General features: G+C 34.2%; 1 protein-coding gene across 1 annotated transcript; it reads right to left on the reverse strand.

Annotated features, from left to right (window-relative positions):
* Positions 1 to 10,925: 10,925 nt before the first annotated feature.
* Positions 10,926 to 15,302, reverse strand: LOC131167959 (fructose-bisphosphate aldolase 1, cytoplasmic). Its single transcript, XM_058127059.1, has 3 exons — positions 15,029 to 15,302; positions 12,379 to 12,606; positions 10,926 to 12,111 (listed from the first exon to the last, which is right to left on the reverse strand). Exons 1-3 carry the CDS (start codon positions 15,054 to 15,056, stop codon positions 11,291 to 11,293), a joined length of 1,077 nt encoding a protein of 358 aa, XP_057983042.1. The 5' UTR covers positions 15,057 to 15,302; the 3' UTR covers positions 10,926 to 11,290.
* Between the last annotated feature and the right edge of the window lie 3,770 nt (positions 15,303 to 19,072).

The raw sequence follows: 19,072 nt of genomic DNA on the forward strand, positions 1-19,072 counted from the left end.
ATTTGAATTTGTATTTAAATTCAAAATTTTGAATGATTTACGAATTTTGTAGTAATTATGGTTTCAGTTTATATATTCGAAAATGTAATTGTAGATTTTTATATAAGAATTTATGATTAAATACAATTAGTATAAAAGTAATTTTTCTAATTATTAGTGAAAGATTCAAATTCATCACTAATACCCTACTATTAGTGACGAATTTCTGATTCGCCAATAATACCACACTAGTAGTCACGAATTTCTAATTCGTCACTAATACCATACTAGTAGTCACGAATTTCTAATTCGTCAATAATACCAAGTAGGGATGAATATCTAAGTCGTCACTAATACCCTACTAGTAGTGACCAATTATAAATTCGTCACTAATACCTTACTAGTAGTGACGAATTATAAATTTGTCACTAATACCCTACTAGTAGTGACGAATTATAAATTCGTCACTAATACACCTATTAGTAGTGACGAATTCATAGTTCGTCACTAATACCCCTACTATTAGTGACGAATTTGAGTTGAGTCGTTATATACTATATAGTGACGGAAGGTTTTGTGACGGATTAAATTTGTCACTAATACTCCATTATTAGTGACGAAAATTATATTCATCACTAAAAGTTAGTAGTAACGGCACATATAGCAACTATTTGAAAACTGTCACTAATACCCTGATTTTTTATAATGTTATAAAATGATCCGAAAAATTCTTAGAGGACTTCCACCAATTTGAGAACCTAAGGCCACTACAATAACTGAAGAAAGAAATTTGAAAAACATTTCCCTATATGAATTAATAGGTTCTCTACTCACTGATGAGATGGCAATAAACGAAAGAAGTGGAAAATCTAAAAACAAGGAATAAATTGCATTTAAAGCCCCAAGTGAAAGCTCTGGTGATGAAGATGAAGAAGAGATAGATGTAAATGAAATAGCTTTCATAACCAAGAAACTTACAAAAATTCTTAAAACAAAGAATAAATTTACAAGAAAAATCCAAAACTCAAAATCAGATGAAGATGAAGAAAAGGAAATCAATAAGAAGAAAACAAAGCTGAACTTCCAACATGTTATAATTGTAAGAAAGTTGGACACATAAAATCAGATTGCCCACAACTTAAGAAAGATTTCAAAAAGAAAAAGAAAAAGGCAATGAACTATATGAGATAATAATGGTACAAGTAGTTCAGATAATGAATCAAGTGACCAAAAGGTTGCTTGCTTTATGGCATGGGACGATGATGAAGAATAAAGCTCCTCATCCAAATCATTTAATGATTATAGTGATGATTCATCTAATGAATTCAATGATGAGAGTATGTCATCTTATGAAAAACTACAACGTGAATTATTCAAAGCTTATAAGATTTTAGTTAACATAACTAACGATATACTTCATCAAAAAATAAGAATGAAGTTGTGATAAAAGAATTAGAATCTAAAAATATTGCTAAAAGAGAAGGATCTAAAAATCAAGAGATTAGAAAGCAAGAATGAAAAGATGATGAAAGAACTAGAAGATTTAAGATCTCAAGCTTCGATTGAAAAAGAAAAAGACCTAGTCATTGATGGACTTAAAAGCAAAATAAACCAGATGACTAAAGAACCAATAAGGCTGTAAGCTAACTGCAAAGGAATTAAAAATTTAGAAATACTTTGCCTTGAAAAGAAAATTGAGGATCAAAATAAAATAATTTACAACTTCACTAGAGGAAAATAAAATCTTGATAAAATGATTGACGCACAAAGAATGTCCTTAAATAAAGAAGGCATAGGATTCAATGAAGTTAAGAATATAAGGAAAAAGAACCTCTACATGGGGTACTTTGCAAAAGCTTCCAAAGACTATGCTAGCACCTCCTCAAATTCTTACACTCACACCACATGTTTTCTATGTAAGGAGAAAGGACACATTAAGTTTGAATGTCCATTAAAAGAAAGGGTGCAAAAATCAGACAAGTTTGGAGAATAAAAGAATCAACTCTTATTAAATCATCCGGACCCAAGAAAGTATGGGTACCTAGATAAAAAGCCCAGTTCACAAACTAAGGACTCCAAAGATATTAGGATTAGTCATTCCCTTTTTAGAAATTAAGAAAGTTAAATCTATACTAAAATGAAAAGAGGTGCCTCCATAGCCTATAAGATTCAAGATAGCCAATTCAATGATAAGAAGAAAATTTTTCTGTGTTCAATATATAGAAAGCTACTTAATCCAATTTAATTCATGAATATTGAACTAGTTGAAAAGGAGAATCTTAAAGAATAGTTTATGAGCTTATTGACGACTATAACATTGAAACAAATGAATACAAAAATGGCATTGTTGGCCACAAATCAAGAAAGCTTGGCTTGTACAAGGCTTAACTTAAAAAGTATTGAGATTTGAAAAGTCATATAAATTTTGGTATTCATATGCAAAAGAATTATCTGGAATCAAAAAGAAAGAAAATCTGAAACAAATTAAGTTTATTGCATAAGAATTTCAAATAAGAAAAAGGATAAGTGTTTGAAGAAAGCATGAGCATGAGCATACAAATCTACTGGTAATGCAATATGCATATATATTTTGTGAAACTAAACACTAAGCTGGGTTGAAATATTATTTTGTTGTGGTTAGTTCTTTTATTTGTTTTCTCTTGACCATCTTAAGTTCACATGCCGATGTTGAATTATGTTGTATATATATATATATATTTGGCATAATGAATAGTGGATGACCATGTTTTGATTAAAATATATGCTAACTTATGGACCTTGTTATTGTGATCTAAATGTGGATTTTTTTATTTTTATTTTTTGTCCTTAGTACGTTTGCATAATATTTCTTTCGACTTATTTTTATTTTGTTGATATAAAAAGGGGGAGAAAATTTAGAAAAACTGAATGTAAGCAAATTGAGCATGAGCATGGCATGATAAATTCAAAAGCATGATTGATAATCTTGACACTTTCATGAATACATAGTTTATACTTCATGAATGAAATTATAAAATTATTGGATATGAAATACATTTCATTCAAGAGGAGTTAGATTTTTTATGTAATGATATCATGACTTATGGAAATTACTGAAAAATCTGATATAAAATCGTTTGTATTTTATCATGTTATTTTGGGGACTTATTGTCTATCTTTTTATACATGATGAATGCACAGTTTCTGTTTTGTGCCTTCACTCGATATATACTTTTGCTTATGATTTCTCTTTACCTTAGCATTTATATATTTTTCATGATATCTTACTCTTTTTGATTGATGTCAAAAGGGAGAGAATTTTTGGGCAAAAATTAAGCATGACACTAGCATGACATACCTAAGCATGTATATTGGCTCAACTATGAAATGATGTATATGAGCATGATAATTGATCTTGAATTATGACATGATGTGATATTAAACCAATCTTGATATACGAGAATGATATTGAAATTGATCATATTGATCTTGATATTGCAAATATTGTAAAGTTGATGCTTTATTGTAAGAAGGAACCTTTTTTAAGGTTTACTCATTTTTGCTCCTTGTTTGTCATCATCAAAAAGAAGGAGATTGTTGGTTTTATAAGGTTTAAAATCTTGTTTTGATGATAACAAATCAGAGGAACTTAACATATTTGGTTAAGTGATGATACTTCAGGATTCAAGTATGTGAATACATGGTCAAGTGCACACAAGGATTATTGAAATCTTATACTGCAAAGAAAGAAGATCTCATAAAGTTTATACTATTAAAGCATGGATTCAAAGATGATTTGATGAAACTTAAAGTGAATTGAAGTTGGAAGTCAAGATAAACTCAAGAGATGGAAAAACATGAAGACTTGAGTGCTTAGATCGAATGTCAAAGTCTTAAGAAGTTTTTATGTAAGTACTTAAAGTAATTTCAATATGGATTCATGAAACTCTTAAATTAATTATTTGGACCTAAATACCTTTTAAAATACTTCAAAAATATTTTTAGAAGGTCAAAATTTATTTCAAAAACGTTAAAATTATTTTTGGAATGAAAAGCACCAAAACAGGATTTTTCCAAGTTCTGTTATGTTTTTTATATCCGCATTGATGTGTATTTTTCTCTATCAAAACCTCTTTATCACAAAAAGTGTTCAACATAAAAACTGTGGTATTTTCTCTTAGATTTCTGTTGATACCAAAAACGTCTAATTTGGAGTTGTATAGAAAAAGTTATAACCACAATACTAAAAGGTGGTCAAAGCTATTAGGCGGCTGACCTTGTCTGTTCAGGCAATTGAACAGAAGACAGAATCACTTCAGGCGCTTGATCCTTGTAACCTCAGGCGCTTGACCCTATACTGACTTCAAAAATATGTTGAATTTAAAGTTCAGGCAACTAACCCCTTGAGTTCTGGCGCCTGAACCTTCGAAATTCAAATTTTAACAGTTAGGAAACTTTCCAAAAGTGATTTCTTGGCTACCAAACTTTGTGAAAACTTAGGGAATACTCCAAGCAACTTGGGCAATACAAAAAATACCCTTTAAACTCTATAAATACATGATTAAACCCAAGGATCAAATACACCAACAACCTACAAGCCGCAAATCAATCAAATTCTTTCTACTCTTCAAAGCTACCTTGCCTATACTCATGTTGAATCACTTGCTGTGATTTTGCTGAGAAAAACTCACAGATCATTGCATTTTTATTGAGTTATTCAACTTAAGAAAGAACCCCAGTGATATATATACTTGAGCTTCATCTTTCTATATTGTGATTTTGATTGAAGTATATAGATTTCAATTGTACTAATATACTCTTTTGAGAGTGTCATTGTACACCAAATTATTTCTTATTACTCTTGTAGTTTTTGATGGTTCAAGGTTGGTTTAATCATTGTACCAAGTGTGGGGTATCACTTGGAGATGGGGCTCCACCCTAAAGGAGGGATCATAATGGTTTGTTCTGCCCATAAAAGAACACTATAGTTGAATCCTTAGGTGGTCTTGCCTAAGGCGAGGACGTATGCTGGGTATCGAACCTCATAAAAAACTCAGTCCCGCTCTCTTTCCCTAAACTCTCTTTACTTTCTGCACATATATAACTGCGTGGTTGTTTATTTCAATTCTATAAATTGTGTGGATTGGATATTGAATAAACCAAAAATTAATTTGACTTTGGGATTGTGGAAACCAAAAGGGAGTACGTTGGTTGATCAATACTTATTGTGAAAACCATATGGGAGTATGTTGATTGATTAACACCCAAGACTTAATTGAAAGTTTATTTAAAATCTGAGTTTCGGAAGAGTGTTGAAATTTTCAATTGTGCTTCATTAAAATAGGGCTTTTTATCAAACTCTACTTTGAGTTACTAAATCGCTGAATCTTGGAAGTTTTGCTGAATTCATTCTTTAGTGTGAATCTTGTTTTTGTTATCTTGTTGAGAGGATTGAATTATTCAAAAGCTGAAAGCATTACATTGTGAATCATTGGTTTTTGTTGATTTAATCAATTTATTGGTTGGGTGTTAATTGAAATTACTGCAAGATCAAGTTGATTTACTCATTCTTAAAGTTTTAAAAGTGAATATTGATTTCTAGTTGATATTGTAAATCAAATTATTCTTGTTTGAGTACTAAACTTACAATAAGTTGAGAATCTATAAAAGGAGTTAAAAGAAACTTTTAAAACCCAATTCAATCCCCCTCTTGAGGCTACACCTTACTTTCACAAGTGCTTCTATACTAAGCTGATATGTACTACAATATAACCAATGCACTCTTGTATGAAAAAGATTTATGCTCAATAGAGTCTATGTAAATATATCTCTCAAAAAAAATATGTAAGAGATAATGATTTTTGAGTTAAAATAAATTTTATATTAAGAACTTTTCAAAGATCTAATGCTTGAAATAATATCTCCAAAAATTATTTTCTAGATGAAGTGTAGGAGATGTTAGATATAGCTCACAAAAATATTTTTACCCCAAGCACAAGTTGAGCTCTTGAGTCTTGCAATGAAAATGCAAAAAAGACTCACAAGCTAAGATGAGATTTTCCCAACAATATTTATTAATAAGAAATAATATGGGAAAAGTTCCAAAGCTAACTCTTAAGAAAGATTTTCAAAGTAAATGGATATTTGAGAGTATGAGTTTTTAACAATGATATATGAGTAAGCCCACAACTATGAAAATCAAGAACACTCCAAGTTGCAATTGGTTTGCAAATGAAGAATATGAAGATAATGCTCTCTTCTTAAAATAATTTTAACAAGAAAGAACGAAAGAGAGAGTATATGATATGCTTGAAAATTAAAGTATGTAAGCAATGAGAGAATTCGAAGAGAATTTTTTGCTAATCAAATTGCTAATCTGAACTAATAATAGGGTATATATAGAATTCCCAAGAATTTTGACTGTTAGGGACACAGGGGGGAATTTTAGAAAATGTTTAATTAAAAATTAACCCTGATTAGCATAGAGAAACTTGGAAACCCAAGAGGGTCGGTTGATAGACATAAGGGTCAGTCGGCTAACCAAGAAGAAATTCAATACCAACCCAAAAGGGTCGATTGGCCGAGTATAAGGCCAATTGGCTGTGCCAAGAGGCGATTTTCTAAATCGTTGTAGGTTCGGTCGGCTGAGGTATGTTTAGGTCATTAAGATCGGTTAGCCAAGTATGCTAAGAGGGGTTGTGTTTAAGGGTCGGGCGACCGTGGAAGATACGTTCAATTTTTGATCAGTCGGCCAGGGCTCTTTAAAAATAATGCCAGATAATAAATCCGGTCGATCGAGGCATTTTGAATATGCATGGGTTGATCGACCGGGGCTCTTTAAACTTAAAGATTTTGCCCTGTTTAGTTCCTTAAACCTTTTCAACCTTATGTATATAAGATATGACATTTTAATTTGAAGGGTTTTAGAACCTAATGGTCAATCTATAACCTTTGAGCATTAAATCCTATCATGCATGCAATGCATTATTACAGACCCAAAAATGTAACTCAATTACAATTGATAAATTCAGTCTTCATTCCTTTTACTCTTCAAATGTCATCCTGTGATGTGAGCATTGAGTTCCTTATGACTTCCATCGTATCCTTACCATCCGTGCATGCTAAAAGTAATCATGTTCAAATGCTCAGTGCACAGGTAAGATACAAAGTGATTTGTCCTAATCAAAACGGGATTTGACTCATAAAGTCAACATATCATATTTGCAAGGTCAAACAAAAAATTATCTATAGTGTAAAGAATCTGTTGATATTAATCAAGAAAAGCCATGCACCATTAGTTTATTTCCCCTATTTTTTTAGACAAAAATGGAATAAAAAATATAAGTAACATAATAAAAGGACAACAAAAATTAGTAGGGATAATTATGTAAAAAGGCAAATATATGTGGAAAAAAAAAAGACAATTGGTAGGTTGATTCATGAGACTAGCCACCCGATTTAAGGTTCTTTTAGAGAACTCACTTGGAGTGCATGCTTTTGTTCTCCCACCTCATGCATGGCTAGGGTTTTATTAGAAACCTTAGCCTCCAATGAAACCTTAGCCTCCATCTCCCCTACAGGCATCTGTTGTTGCTTCGTTTGCTATCCAACCCTTCTTGTGACTTAGCGACTATCCTCCCCAACTATGGTGAGCCTAAAAACTCCTCCATAGAAAAGGCTTGGTACCTATATGGATCGACATCAACTACCACTTATGCAAAACTCTAAGCCACTCCTGACTACTTACAGCCATTCTCCTCTTTCTATCTACCTCGTAACCTAAATCCTTAGTTTTGTGTAGGTCAACACCAACCCTCTCTCTTGAAGTTGTTGCAATTGGCAACTGCTATTTGTTGACCTTATAGGTCACGCCCTAGTTTTGATAATGACAAATATGATTGTATTTAATAAATATCTAGTTTATGTGCAGGTTCATACTAGCATATCATCAATGGCACGTGAAAGCTCAAAGCTTGAAGACAAACTCATGCTCTTAATTGTAATAATTTTAGTGAAATTTGTCTGTAATAGTAATTAGGGTAATCGGTTTGTAATAAGCACACACATCACATACATGATTTATTTTGTAAGCTTAAACAAACCATGAATGAGAAAATGACCATAGAAAGACCTTAGGGTGTACCCTTCGATCGACCGACACCGGACTTTTTTGGTCTTTTCAAATTAGACCCCAAGTGCCTCTAGAACACTCACACTTTCACATATATTTGTTAGACACTTGAATAGGGCTTGTTTGTTTCAAAATCGGACCGAAATGCACACACGATGCACTTTCGATCGACCAGCCAAGCCAGTTCATTTTGGCCTAATCGATCGAAGACATCCTAGGTCAAAGTTTGACCACCTGGTCGACCAGCAAAGGAAGTTCAAAAGGGCCTGGTCGACCGAAGCTCCTTTGGGTCAAAGATTGACCACTTGGTCGACTGAAACTTGTAGTTCAAAAGGCCCTGGTCGACCGAAACCCTCCAGGGTCAACAGTTGACCATCTGGTCGACCGAGAACTTTTGTACTACAACTACCTGGTTGATCAAGGGTTCTCGGGAGAATTTCCAGCGGTCTGGTCGACCAAACCAGGCAATTCAAAATGCCTTGGTCGACCAAAACTCAGAATTTTGGGAAATCTCCCTCTCCAGTCGACTTAGCCTTTCAGTTCAAAAGTTCCCTGGTCGACCGAGCCATTTAAGTCTTGGTCGATCGAACCATTTCTGGTCGACCGGACCTCTCAGGTTGCTCTTATTTTTTTACCGTGGTTAAATGTTTTAAACAGGATTAAATTGATTTAAATGTCATTAATCTTTTCTAACAATCCCTAATAGGTCCCCAACAGTCAAAATTTTCAGTATGTCTATATATACTCTTTCATTTGGTGGATTAAACATTGATTAACAAAAAGGATTAAGAAAATCTCTCTCAAGCAAAAATACTTTCTTTTGATTCCCATTTGCTCATACCTTTCCTAAAAACACTCTAGCTTACTTCTTCAAGTTCAAAATCATTTGTAAGTGCTTTGAGTCTATATTCTAATAAGTTTTGCTCTCATTGTTTGAAGTGGTTGAATCGATTTTTCTCTCTAGAGCATAACCTAAGTTCTCTTAAGAGGCTTTGCTAATAAGTCTACCCTAAGAAGACTTGTGGTAAACTTCCGAGTGTTACATTATCATTGCAATATCTTTGGAAGTTTATATTTGTTTTTGGCTTGCAAAAACATATTTCAATCTTACTCAAATATCTTGTGGAATTTATTGAACTATTTATGAAAAGATATTTGTGCTTGTTACACTAATCTTTGTGGTAATATTTATACAAGTATTTATATCATTTGCCGAAAACAAAGATTATCTATTTTGCAATCCAAGCATATACACATTTGTGTGATTGAGATATTCTCTGATTGATATTCTTGAGGCTTGCTTGGTGGTATGTGTAAACATGTTTGATTGAATACATGAATTATTATTGATACTCTCACGTACTCACTACATTGATAGAAAATATCTTTAAGAGTTAAACTGTTTAGACCACATTGAGCTTACATTATTAAATCATCTGTGGTGTATGTGTTTGTGCGCATTTGTGGTACAAATCTGCTTTACGTGAAAGCACTCATATATTGTACCGTTTGATTGTATACCTGAGAGATTCCAGGCGTGGCCTGAGGGGGCGGTAATCCAGCCCGATAAGGATTGGTGTAAAGGTTGAGATCAACCCTGTGGTAATTTGACCTAGTTTGTATAGGTGCCGCTCCACCCGTTTAAGTGAGCAAGTTATTGTGATAATCCTTGTGCTGGTTAGCCAAGGCGGGGATGTAGGTAGTTGGCCGAATCTCGATAACATATTTGCGTGTCATCCTTTCTTTACTGCTTTCTGGTGCTTGTGTGATTGTCTAAACTGCTTTATTTAAATTCTGGTATATTTACATCATTTGCACTAGATTAACCATAGGCTTGTGAACATACTGCTGTTATGAGGAATACCTAGGAGATAAATTTTAAAAATACCAATTCACCCCCCCTCTTGGGATCACGGTAAAGCTAACACTATTGTTGTACCTAACTCTAACCCTCTCACCTAAAGCTAGTGCGACTTGCAGCAGTTGTTGTTGCACCTAACCCAAGCCCTCTTGCCTATAGCTAATGTGATTTTCAATTGCTATTTTTTTGCCTAACCCCTTCCTTATTTCTACGTGTTGTGTATACCCTTGGACCTCTTCCTTTCACTCCTCCTATCGTTGTATTCTTGTTTTCTCTATAGTATTTTTCGTGTCTGCTCCTCTCTTTTCTTTCTAGGTTTTGAGTCATGAGCTCCCTTTTCTCTCTGTAGGGTTGTAGACGTGCAAGCCTCGCCCTTATCTCTCCTTACTGTTCTCTCTTATTTTCTGCCTTATCTCTTCTTTATTGTGTGTCTTTTACCTCTCTCACTTCCCCACTCTTATGTCCTCTGCCCTAGCTTCCTCCCCTTATTTGTAGGCAAAAGGAAGCTAGGGCTCCTCTTAAAAAACAAAAATCCCCAAAGTTTCCATAGGGGCAGTAAAATTTACTTCCTTTCTCCTCAAAGTCGTTAGGAGCACTCAAGAGGCTATGCAGGCCTAAAATGGGCTAGCTTTAACCTGAATGAGGGCCTAAATCACCACATTAAGGCCCTAAGGGACCTCAAAAACACATATAAAATGCCTAGAGCCACTAGGTAATATGCACAAATTGATTTACTAATAACTGTTCAAGAGACACTTGATGAACACGCAACAAATAAATTAAAATAAAGAATCAAAACAAAACAAAATAGAAGGCCGAGGTACCTTACTGTAGCGGGGCTGAAATATTTTACCTGGGCAAGCAGAGAATGATTTAACTGGGCTGCTGCTTGCATGATGGAGTAAGGCCAATTTGATCCATTTTATTGCGAGGGCAATATAATAATAAATTGTGAGCGATTTTTTTACTGACAAGTAAGAAAAGAAGAGAGTTTTATTATTAATTTTTAAATATAGGCACGCACATTTATGAGTTCAAGGCATGCATATATTTCTGTTATTTGGAATCTAAATAAAATTCAACTGAAAGCAAGAGCAAGAGCGCGCGTCTCCGATGGGAAAAAACCATTCGCCAATGCTGCTAAAATAATTCACCCATCAGAGCTTATTTGGTCAAAACTACCGTTTTACCAACTAAAAAGGATGACCAAAAACAAAAAACTTAAATAGAAAACAGGCCGACGCCTCAACCCTACTCCCGAGAATAGGATATATTCCTGTCTTCCTTGCATGCGCACTCACTCGAAACGAAAAACACAAACAGAAACCCAAAACTTGAAATCAGTACTTGTAATCCTTCACATGAAGGCTCTCTGAAGCACCCTCGCTTAGGGCAGCGCCACCCTTGTAAGTCCCAAGTGTTGCCTCTGAGTTTGCCTTGCACCTTGCCAGGAATGCAGCCCGAGCCTTCCCCACATTTTCCTCTTTTCCTGCCCAGGACTTGAGAGTACTCTGCTGGAGTGCACGTCCAAAGGAGAATGAGAGTCTCCATGGCCTCTTTACCTGGAGTTTGTTCATGGCATTGAGGTTGAGAGTAGCTTCCTCCTCGCTCTGCCCACCAGACAAAAATACCACAGCAGGTACTGCAGCAGGCATGGTTCGCTGCAATGCTCGAACAGTGTACTCAGCAATCACCTCTGGTGCAACCTTTTTTGCTTCTGATCCGGGGGTCACCATGTTGGGCTTCAGCAGAGTTCCCTCGAGCAGAACATGGTGGTCATTGAGTGCTTTGTAGCAAGCAGCAAGAACACGCTCTGTCACGTCCGCACAACGATCAATATCATGAGGACCATCAACTAGAATCTCAGGCTCAACTATGGGCACCAGACCATTCTGCTGGCAGATAATGGCATATCGGGCTAAACCATTGGCATTTTCATGGATGGCCAGTTCCGATGGCTCATTAAGGCCAATCTTAAGCACAGCACGCCATTTGGCAAAACGAGCCCCAGCCTTGTAGTACTCCTGGCAACGTTGGGCAAGGCCGTCAAGACCCTGAGTGGTTGTTTCGCCATTAGTCCCAGGAAGCTCAACAGTTCCCTTGTCAACTTTGATTCCAGGAAGGACTCCACCCTCATTCAGAACTTCAACAAACGGCTTACCTGTAAAATATAAATCGAGCACCAAAATGTACTTGAGTCGGGAACAACCATAAAATTACAGTGAAGGATGATGTAAGTGCATTAATAAGAGATAGGCTTTCTAATTTTTAGGTTACCATGAAAAAATTTTCCATGCTTTTTATAATAATCAAAAGACTTCACAATCTACTAAACAATAGCAACAAATTCAGAGATTTGTTTTAAGCTATAAATTAACCAAATTCCCAACATAAAGCATAACATATAAAAAAGAGTCATATAATATACCTGAAGCAGTCTTCTGATAGAGAGTTTCCTCGAAGAGAATCACTCCACTTAGATATTGAAGGGCACCAGGAGTACAGAAAAGGAGCTCACGCAAAGCTCGCCTGTTTGACTCAACATTTTCAACATTGATGCTAGACAAACGCTTGCCAATTGTGCCAGTTGACTCATCAGCAGCAAGAATACCCTTTCCAGGTGAGCCAATGTAGGCAGCATTGGCAACGAGCTCATCTGTAATGTGCTTAAAATTCATTATGCATCAATTTTTGTAGACAACATAAACATAAGACCACGGAAACAAAATGAACGAGTCCAAAAGTCAAAATAGATCCTAATTTTAATTTCAAATATTGACTGACAGCTGATAAAAAACAAACCCAACAAAGAGGATAGTGTTTGGAAAGTGATAAATTAAGCTTAAAAAACGACAATTAGAAAGTTCATACAATTCAAAAAATACAAAAACAAATAGCAAGACTGTAGATGTAATAAAATAAATGGCATACATTGACACAAGGTTTGGGAGCACGAAAGGAAGAAAATGGATGTGGTTTTGAAAGGAATTAAATACAAGGGGAAGGAAAGGAAGGATGGGGAGGCTACACTCTCCTTGTTTGGATGTTTTATGACCATACAAAAAGAATGAAAAAAAAAAAAAATGAATCAATTAGACATCAAAGTATTCGAAACATCAAAACATGTTAGATTCCGATTGAAAGGTTTCTTTTTCAATATCATCCCTTATATAAATTGGAAGTGACAAAAAACTCATTACCCAAAAAATAATAAATTTTATTTTGCACAACAATAAATTATATGATTTTTATTTATAATTTTTATTTAAATATAGGACAAGAAAATATTACTTCTTGTTAAATTAAAAACTTTACCTTATGTAATTACTTATTAATTTTATCAAATACTAGCATGGGCATGCACTATATGTGTGCTCCATGGCTCTCCATTTTTTAAAACTTTAAAAATTATAAAAAAATAACAAATAATTACATATGATAATGTCATTTTGGGATAGTTGTAGATAATTATAAGGATATTTTGGGATAATTATGAGTAATTATAGGAATAAATTTGACATAATTATAAAGATAATTTGGAATAATTATGAGTAGTTAAAGGAGTACATTGGAATAATCACGAGTAGTTATAGGGATTAATTTGGCATTTTTGAAAGAAGACGCCATAGGGAGAATCCCCTTCACAATACTAAATATTAGAGATTAGATATTTATGCTCTTGAAAGTAGGGAAGGTTAAAATTGAAAAACAATACGTTCAAATATTAGATACCAAATTGTTAAAATAATTTAAATTTTAAATTTAGTGACCAATTCAAATTCAATTTAGACCTGGTTCACAAAATCATACTTGAATTTAGTGTTCAAAACTTAACACTTAATTTTACCAAACACCCATTTACTCTTATGGTCCCTCTGCAATCTGAATCCCCACCCCCAGAAAAAGTTTTGGAGTTTGAATTTTTAGCAAATTCAAAGGGATGAGAAATCCTTTGATCCCTTCACATCCTAAAAATAGAACTCCCAAAAGAAAGCATAATTAAATTCCAACCCCTCCCCCCCTCATTCCCTTCCCTTTCCCTTTCTCTTTTCCCATAGTATGAATCTTTTTCATACCTCATGCATAATCTAAAATATCCTAAGGAAATCAACAAGTGAATTCAAAGACAGAGAATAGAAAAAAAATATACATATTCAATAATAAAATTCCTCTAAATGGATTGAAGATAAAACAATGAAGAAACAAATATAACAAAATATTTAACGATAGGCAGTTCTTAATAGATCACTCCATACAATACATATCCATAAGCCGAGGCCAGGGATTGTCTCATGGACATTGGTGCAGAGGTATTTCCTCTGGCATATATGTTGGTATGACAAGTGCCAACCATGAACACTCAAATGGCCAGTGATAACATTATAGTAGTATAACTCAAAATGAACACAGTATATATGACAAACTTAATCCATTACAAGGAACCAAGCAAGAAAATTTTTGTACTTTGTTCGTGAACTTGCAACTTCTTTAAGGCTGATTATAAGGGCAAAGTAAATGTTTCAAGAATACGAGTGCAAGCCAATTCAGAAGCTTTAGGTTTTGTTAATCGATGAGAACAGTGGAACTGCGCAAGGCAACATTTATGCAGCAAAAAGATGAAGAAACTGCAGACGCTATAGATTTAGGTATATGATCCTACTATAGTTACTATAGTAAAAGAAGGAAAAAACCAACTGGAGACGGGAAAACAGTAAAGGAAGGAAAAAACCAGCTGGAGATGGGAAAACATCACAGATAAGAGGCATCACGCAGATTGCAAATGTCATTCAATTATCACAAAAAAGGACTACTGAAGTAATTAAAAAAGCAGGCAGATCAACAAAAAGTCAAATAAAGTTCATCCAAGGATACGCGCAAAAAAAAAAAAAAAAAAAACTGATTTAAAAGCAGACGGCTCAGATCTAAGACAAGAATATCAAAATCATACACAAACAACAAAACATAACACATCAATCGACATGATCTAAGTCAATAAACACCAGATCACGTTATTCAACAGAATCATATTAACAATCCAGCAAAAAGGCAGAGAATGGGGAGAACAAAGAGTGATTTACCATGGTATTTGCCCTTGTAGCAAGACATGGTTGTGAAGAGACTGAAAATTTCTTGTGAGAGAAAGATCCGGGGCAGGAGATGCGCTAAGAGGAGGGTCAAAAAACCAGGACAGGACAGGACAGTAGAAGCGGAAGCAAGAGTTGTGGATCTTTATCGCGGAGACGGGTAGGAGAGAAAGTTAAGTGGGGGCGCGATGGCGTGTCAATCTTCTCGAAATTTCTGTGGTTTGCCCTAAAAAAACCTGTGGTCTGGCGGAGATTACGACGCCACGGCGGTTTCTCCACTCCTTTTACTCTTTTGTCCCTTCCCCCTGTCTCTGCCCCAATTTAAAATTGGGGTCGAAAATGGAAATTTAAATTTTTTATTTATACATTTATAATACTTACATAGAGAATATCATAATTTCGTTTTCCATCTTTATCCCTAGGTAGCCACTTTCATGATTTAATTTTTAACATTCCAAAATATCTCTATACTTATTCATAAATATTTCAAAAACCTTCCAATACTTTTGCTATTTATATAATTATTCATAAATATTTCAAAAAAAAATTCCTATAACTATCCATAAATATTTCAAAAATGTCCCCAAAACTACCCATATATATTTTTAAAATATTTTTATCACTATCATAAACATTCAAAAAAATGTACCCATAACTAACCATAAAAATTTCAAAAAAATCATTATGAAAAATATAAAAATTAATAGTTATCACCCTTTCATTTCCCACTACCATAAATTATGTGTTATGCTTATTGTCCTATAAAATGATATTATCTCCCTCTCATTTTGATATACACATAAAGCTTGAAGTGTGCAGACGAATAAAAAAAAATGAGAGAAAAGGAGAGATAGAAAGAGAGATATTTTGTACAAGGTTGGTTCTAAATCATTTTGTAATTCTTCTCAAGATAGTGAAGTCTTTTATCCAATAAAATGACATTATCTGCCTCTCATTTTGATATACACATAAAGCTTAAAGTGTGCAGACGAATAAAAAAAGATGAGAGAAGAGGAGAGATAGAAAGAAAGAGAGATATTTTGTACAAGATTGGTTTCAAATCATTTTGTAATTCCTCTCAAAATAGTGAAGTCTTTTATCTCATCCGTCTGTGGAGTAAGCATAGTCGAATCACGTAAAATTTTTGTCTCATTTCTATTTATTTTTATACATATTTTACAACACGTTATTAGTACGAGACTCTAACTATATGAGATATTTCTTTAAATTCTATTTAATTTATTTCTTGTAAGTTTTACTCCATAAGAGTATAATATTCTCCAAAAAAGAGTATATCTTTTAAAGTTCAAAGAGTACAATCTCCAAAAGAGATGATAAGATTGTCCTCTTGAAGAGGTTATATATTTAAATCTCTCGCCTTTATATTTAATCTCCCGAAGAGATAGACCTCCTAAAGAGGTTATGTATCTAGTCTCCAAAAAAGATGGTAAATATTTACCTCCTGAAGAGGGTATATTTTTAAATTCTCGAAAAAATGTTAAAATCGATCTTCTAAAGAGGTGAGACGTTTATACTCCAGATGATGTAGTACATTTAACCTCCAAAAGATGTGGTAAATTATTACTCATTTTCATATTGTAACTGAAATCATACTCCTAAAGAGTACAAATTCATAAAATAATAATAATAATAATAATAATAATAATAATAATAATAATAATGTTCATGAAGAAACATATTTAAGTACCTCCCGAAGGGTGGAAGTAATATTATATTTATTATTATTTCAGTTTTTATATTTTATTTTTCTAAATTGTCTTATTATTGTTAATTTATTCACATGTCGAACATAAGCAAAGTTGAATTTGTATCCATTGATATCAAAGACAACAATTATTTATCATAGATTCTTGATGTTGATATCCATCTAAATGCAATGAACTTGGGAAACACTATTTTAGATTGAAATACCGCATCTTTGCAGGTTTGCGCAAAAGTTATGATTTTCCTTCATCATCATTTAGATGAAGAATTAAATACTGAATACCTCACTATCAAAGGCCCACTTATCTTATAGAAAAATTTAAAGGATAAATTTGATCATCAAAAGACTGTGATTTTACCAAATGCTCAACATGAATGGTTACACCTGACGTTGCAAGATTTTAAAATAGTCAGTTAATATAACTCAGTTTTGCATAAGATTATATCAAAGCTAGAATTATGTAGTGAAAATATTACTGATGAAGACATGCTTGAAAAGACATTTACTACTTTCCATTCCACTAATGTGCTCCTGTAGCGGCAATATAAGGAAAAGAAATTTATCAAATTTTCTAAACTTATAACATGTCTTCTTATTGTTAAGCAAAATAATGAGCTTTTGATGAAAAATCACCAAACTCGTCCAACTGGTTCAATCTCATTCCTTGAAGTGAATATAAATGCATCTCGTGGTCGAAGATGAGGTTGCAGGCATGTTCATGGGCATGGTCATGGTCGTGGTTGAAACAATCACTAGTATCGACGTGAGGCTGCAATCCCCCAAAAGAAGGAGGACCCCCAAAAGAGGGATGACCCCCAAAAGAGGGATGGCCCCCAAAAGCAGGATAATGATTACGATCAATGACCTAGGCATCATGAAAATAAATGCTACAGATGCGGAGGAAAAGGTCATTGGTCTCATACCATTCGTACACCCCAGACACTTGGTAGATCTATACCAAGTGTAACGACCTCAAATTTCTACTATATTTTTTATATATAATACTTGTTGACCTTATAGGTCACGTCTAGTTTTGATTATGACAAATACTCATAATATCTAATGGGAATATGAGATTATGTACAGGAACCTCAATCGTCAAGATCAAAATGCACGTAAAGAAAATGAAACTTGAAGACCAATCTATATTTATGATTGTAATATATGTTTCTCTTGCGTAATTGGTTTGTAATAGTAATTAAGGTTTACTTGTAATAATCATCACGCACATCACATGCATGGTCTAGTAGGTAAGCTCAACCTAAAACTGAATCATGACTAAAACTGGACCTAGAAAAGACCTAAGACACTCACCATTGCACTTATATGTATTAGACACTTGAATAGGGTGATTGTGAATTAAAACAGGACCGAAATGCACACTTTATGCACTTTTGGTTGACCGGCGCATGCAGTTCATTCTGCCCCCGAACGATCGAATCTGATCTGGGTCAACCAGTTGACCACAGTTCGGTCAACCGAGCCATGACAGTGCATTTGACCCTGGTCGACCGAAACACCTTGAAGTCAACAGTTTGACTTCCTGGTCGACCGGGACCTTTTTGAACTACACCAATCTAATCGACCGAGTTCCCACGTGTCGAAACCCAATGGTCTAGTCAACCGATCAGGTAGTTCATTTTCACCCTAATCGACTGAACCGCGCCATTTTGAAAAATCGCCCTTCTTGGTCGACCGACCCTGAAGTTAAAAATTGGCCCGGTCGACCGAGTCATATGAACTTTAGTCGACCGAAAGTCTTCTGGTCGACCAGGTCCCTTGGGTTGCCTTATTTTTTTACCATGGTTAAATATTTTTTAACAAGGTTAATTTTGCTAAAACATCATTAATCTTTTCTAATAATACCAGCCTTGTCCCCAACGGTAAAAATTCTTGGGGTGTCTATTAATACCCCTTCAATTGTGAAAATTACCAAGATGATTAGAAAAACAAAGTGAAAAATCTCTCTCAAGCCAAAAACTCCCTATTGCTTATACTCTCACAAAAAATCACTCAAACTTACCTTCTTCAAGTTTCCAAATCCTCTGTAAGTGTCTTGAGTGTTTGTGCAACTAGGTTTGCTCTCTCATTGTTGTGTGATTAAATTGATTTTCTATGAGAGCTAAACCCAAGTGCTCTTAGGGGGGCTTTGCTCATAAGCCTATCCTAAGAAGACTTGCCTAAGCTTCTGAGTATTGCATTTGTGTTGCAATATATTAGGAAGCTTGAATTCGATTTTTGGGTTGCAAAACGTTTTCAAAACTTACTCAAATATCTTGTGTGATTTATATTGACATATTTTTGAAAAGATA

This window comes from Malania oleifera, chromosome 11 (assembly GCF_029873635.1).
Source record: "Malania oleifera isolate guangnan ecotype guangnan chromosome 11, ASM2987363v1, whole genome shotgun sequence".
NCBI classification, from domain to species: domain Eukaryota; kingdom Viridiplantae; phylum Streptophyta; class Magnoliopsida; order Santalales; family Ximeniaceae; genus Malania; species Malania oleifera.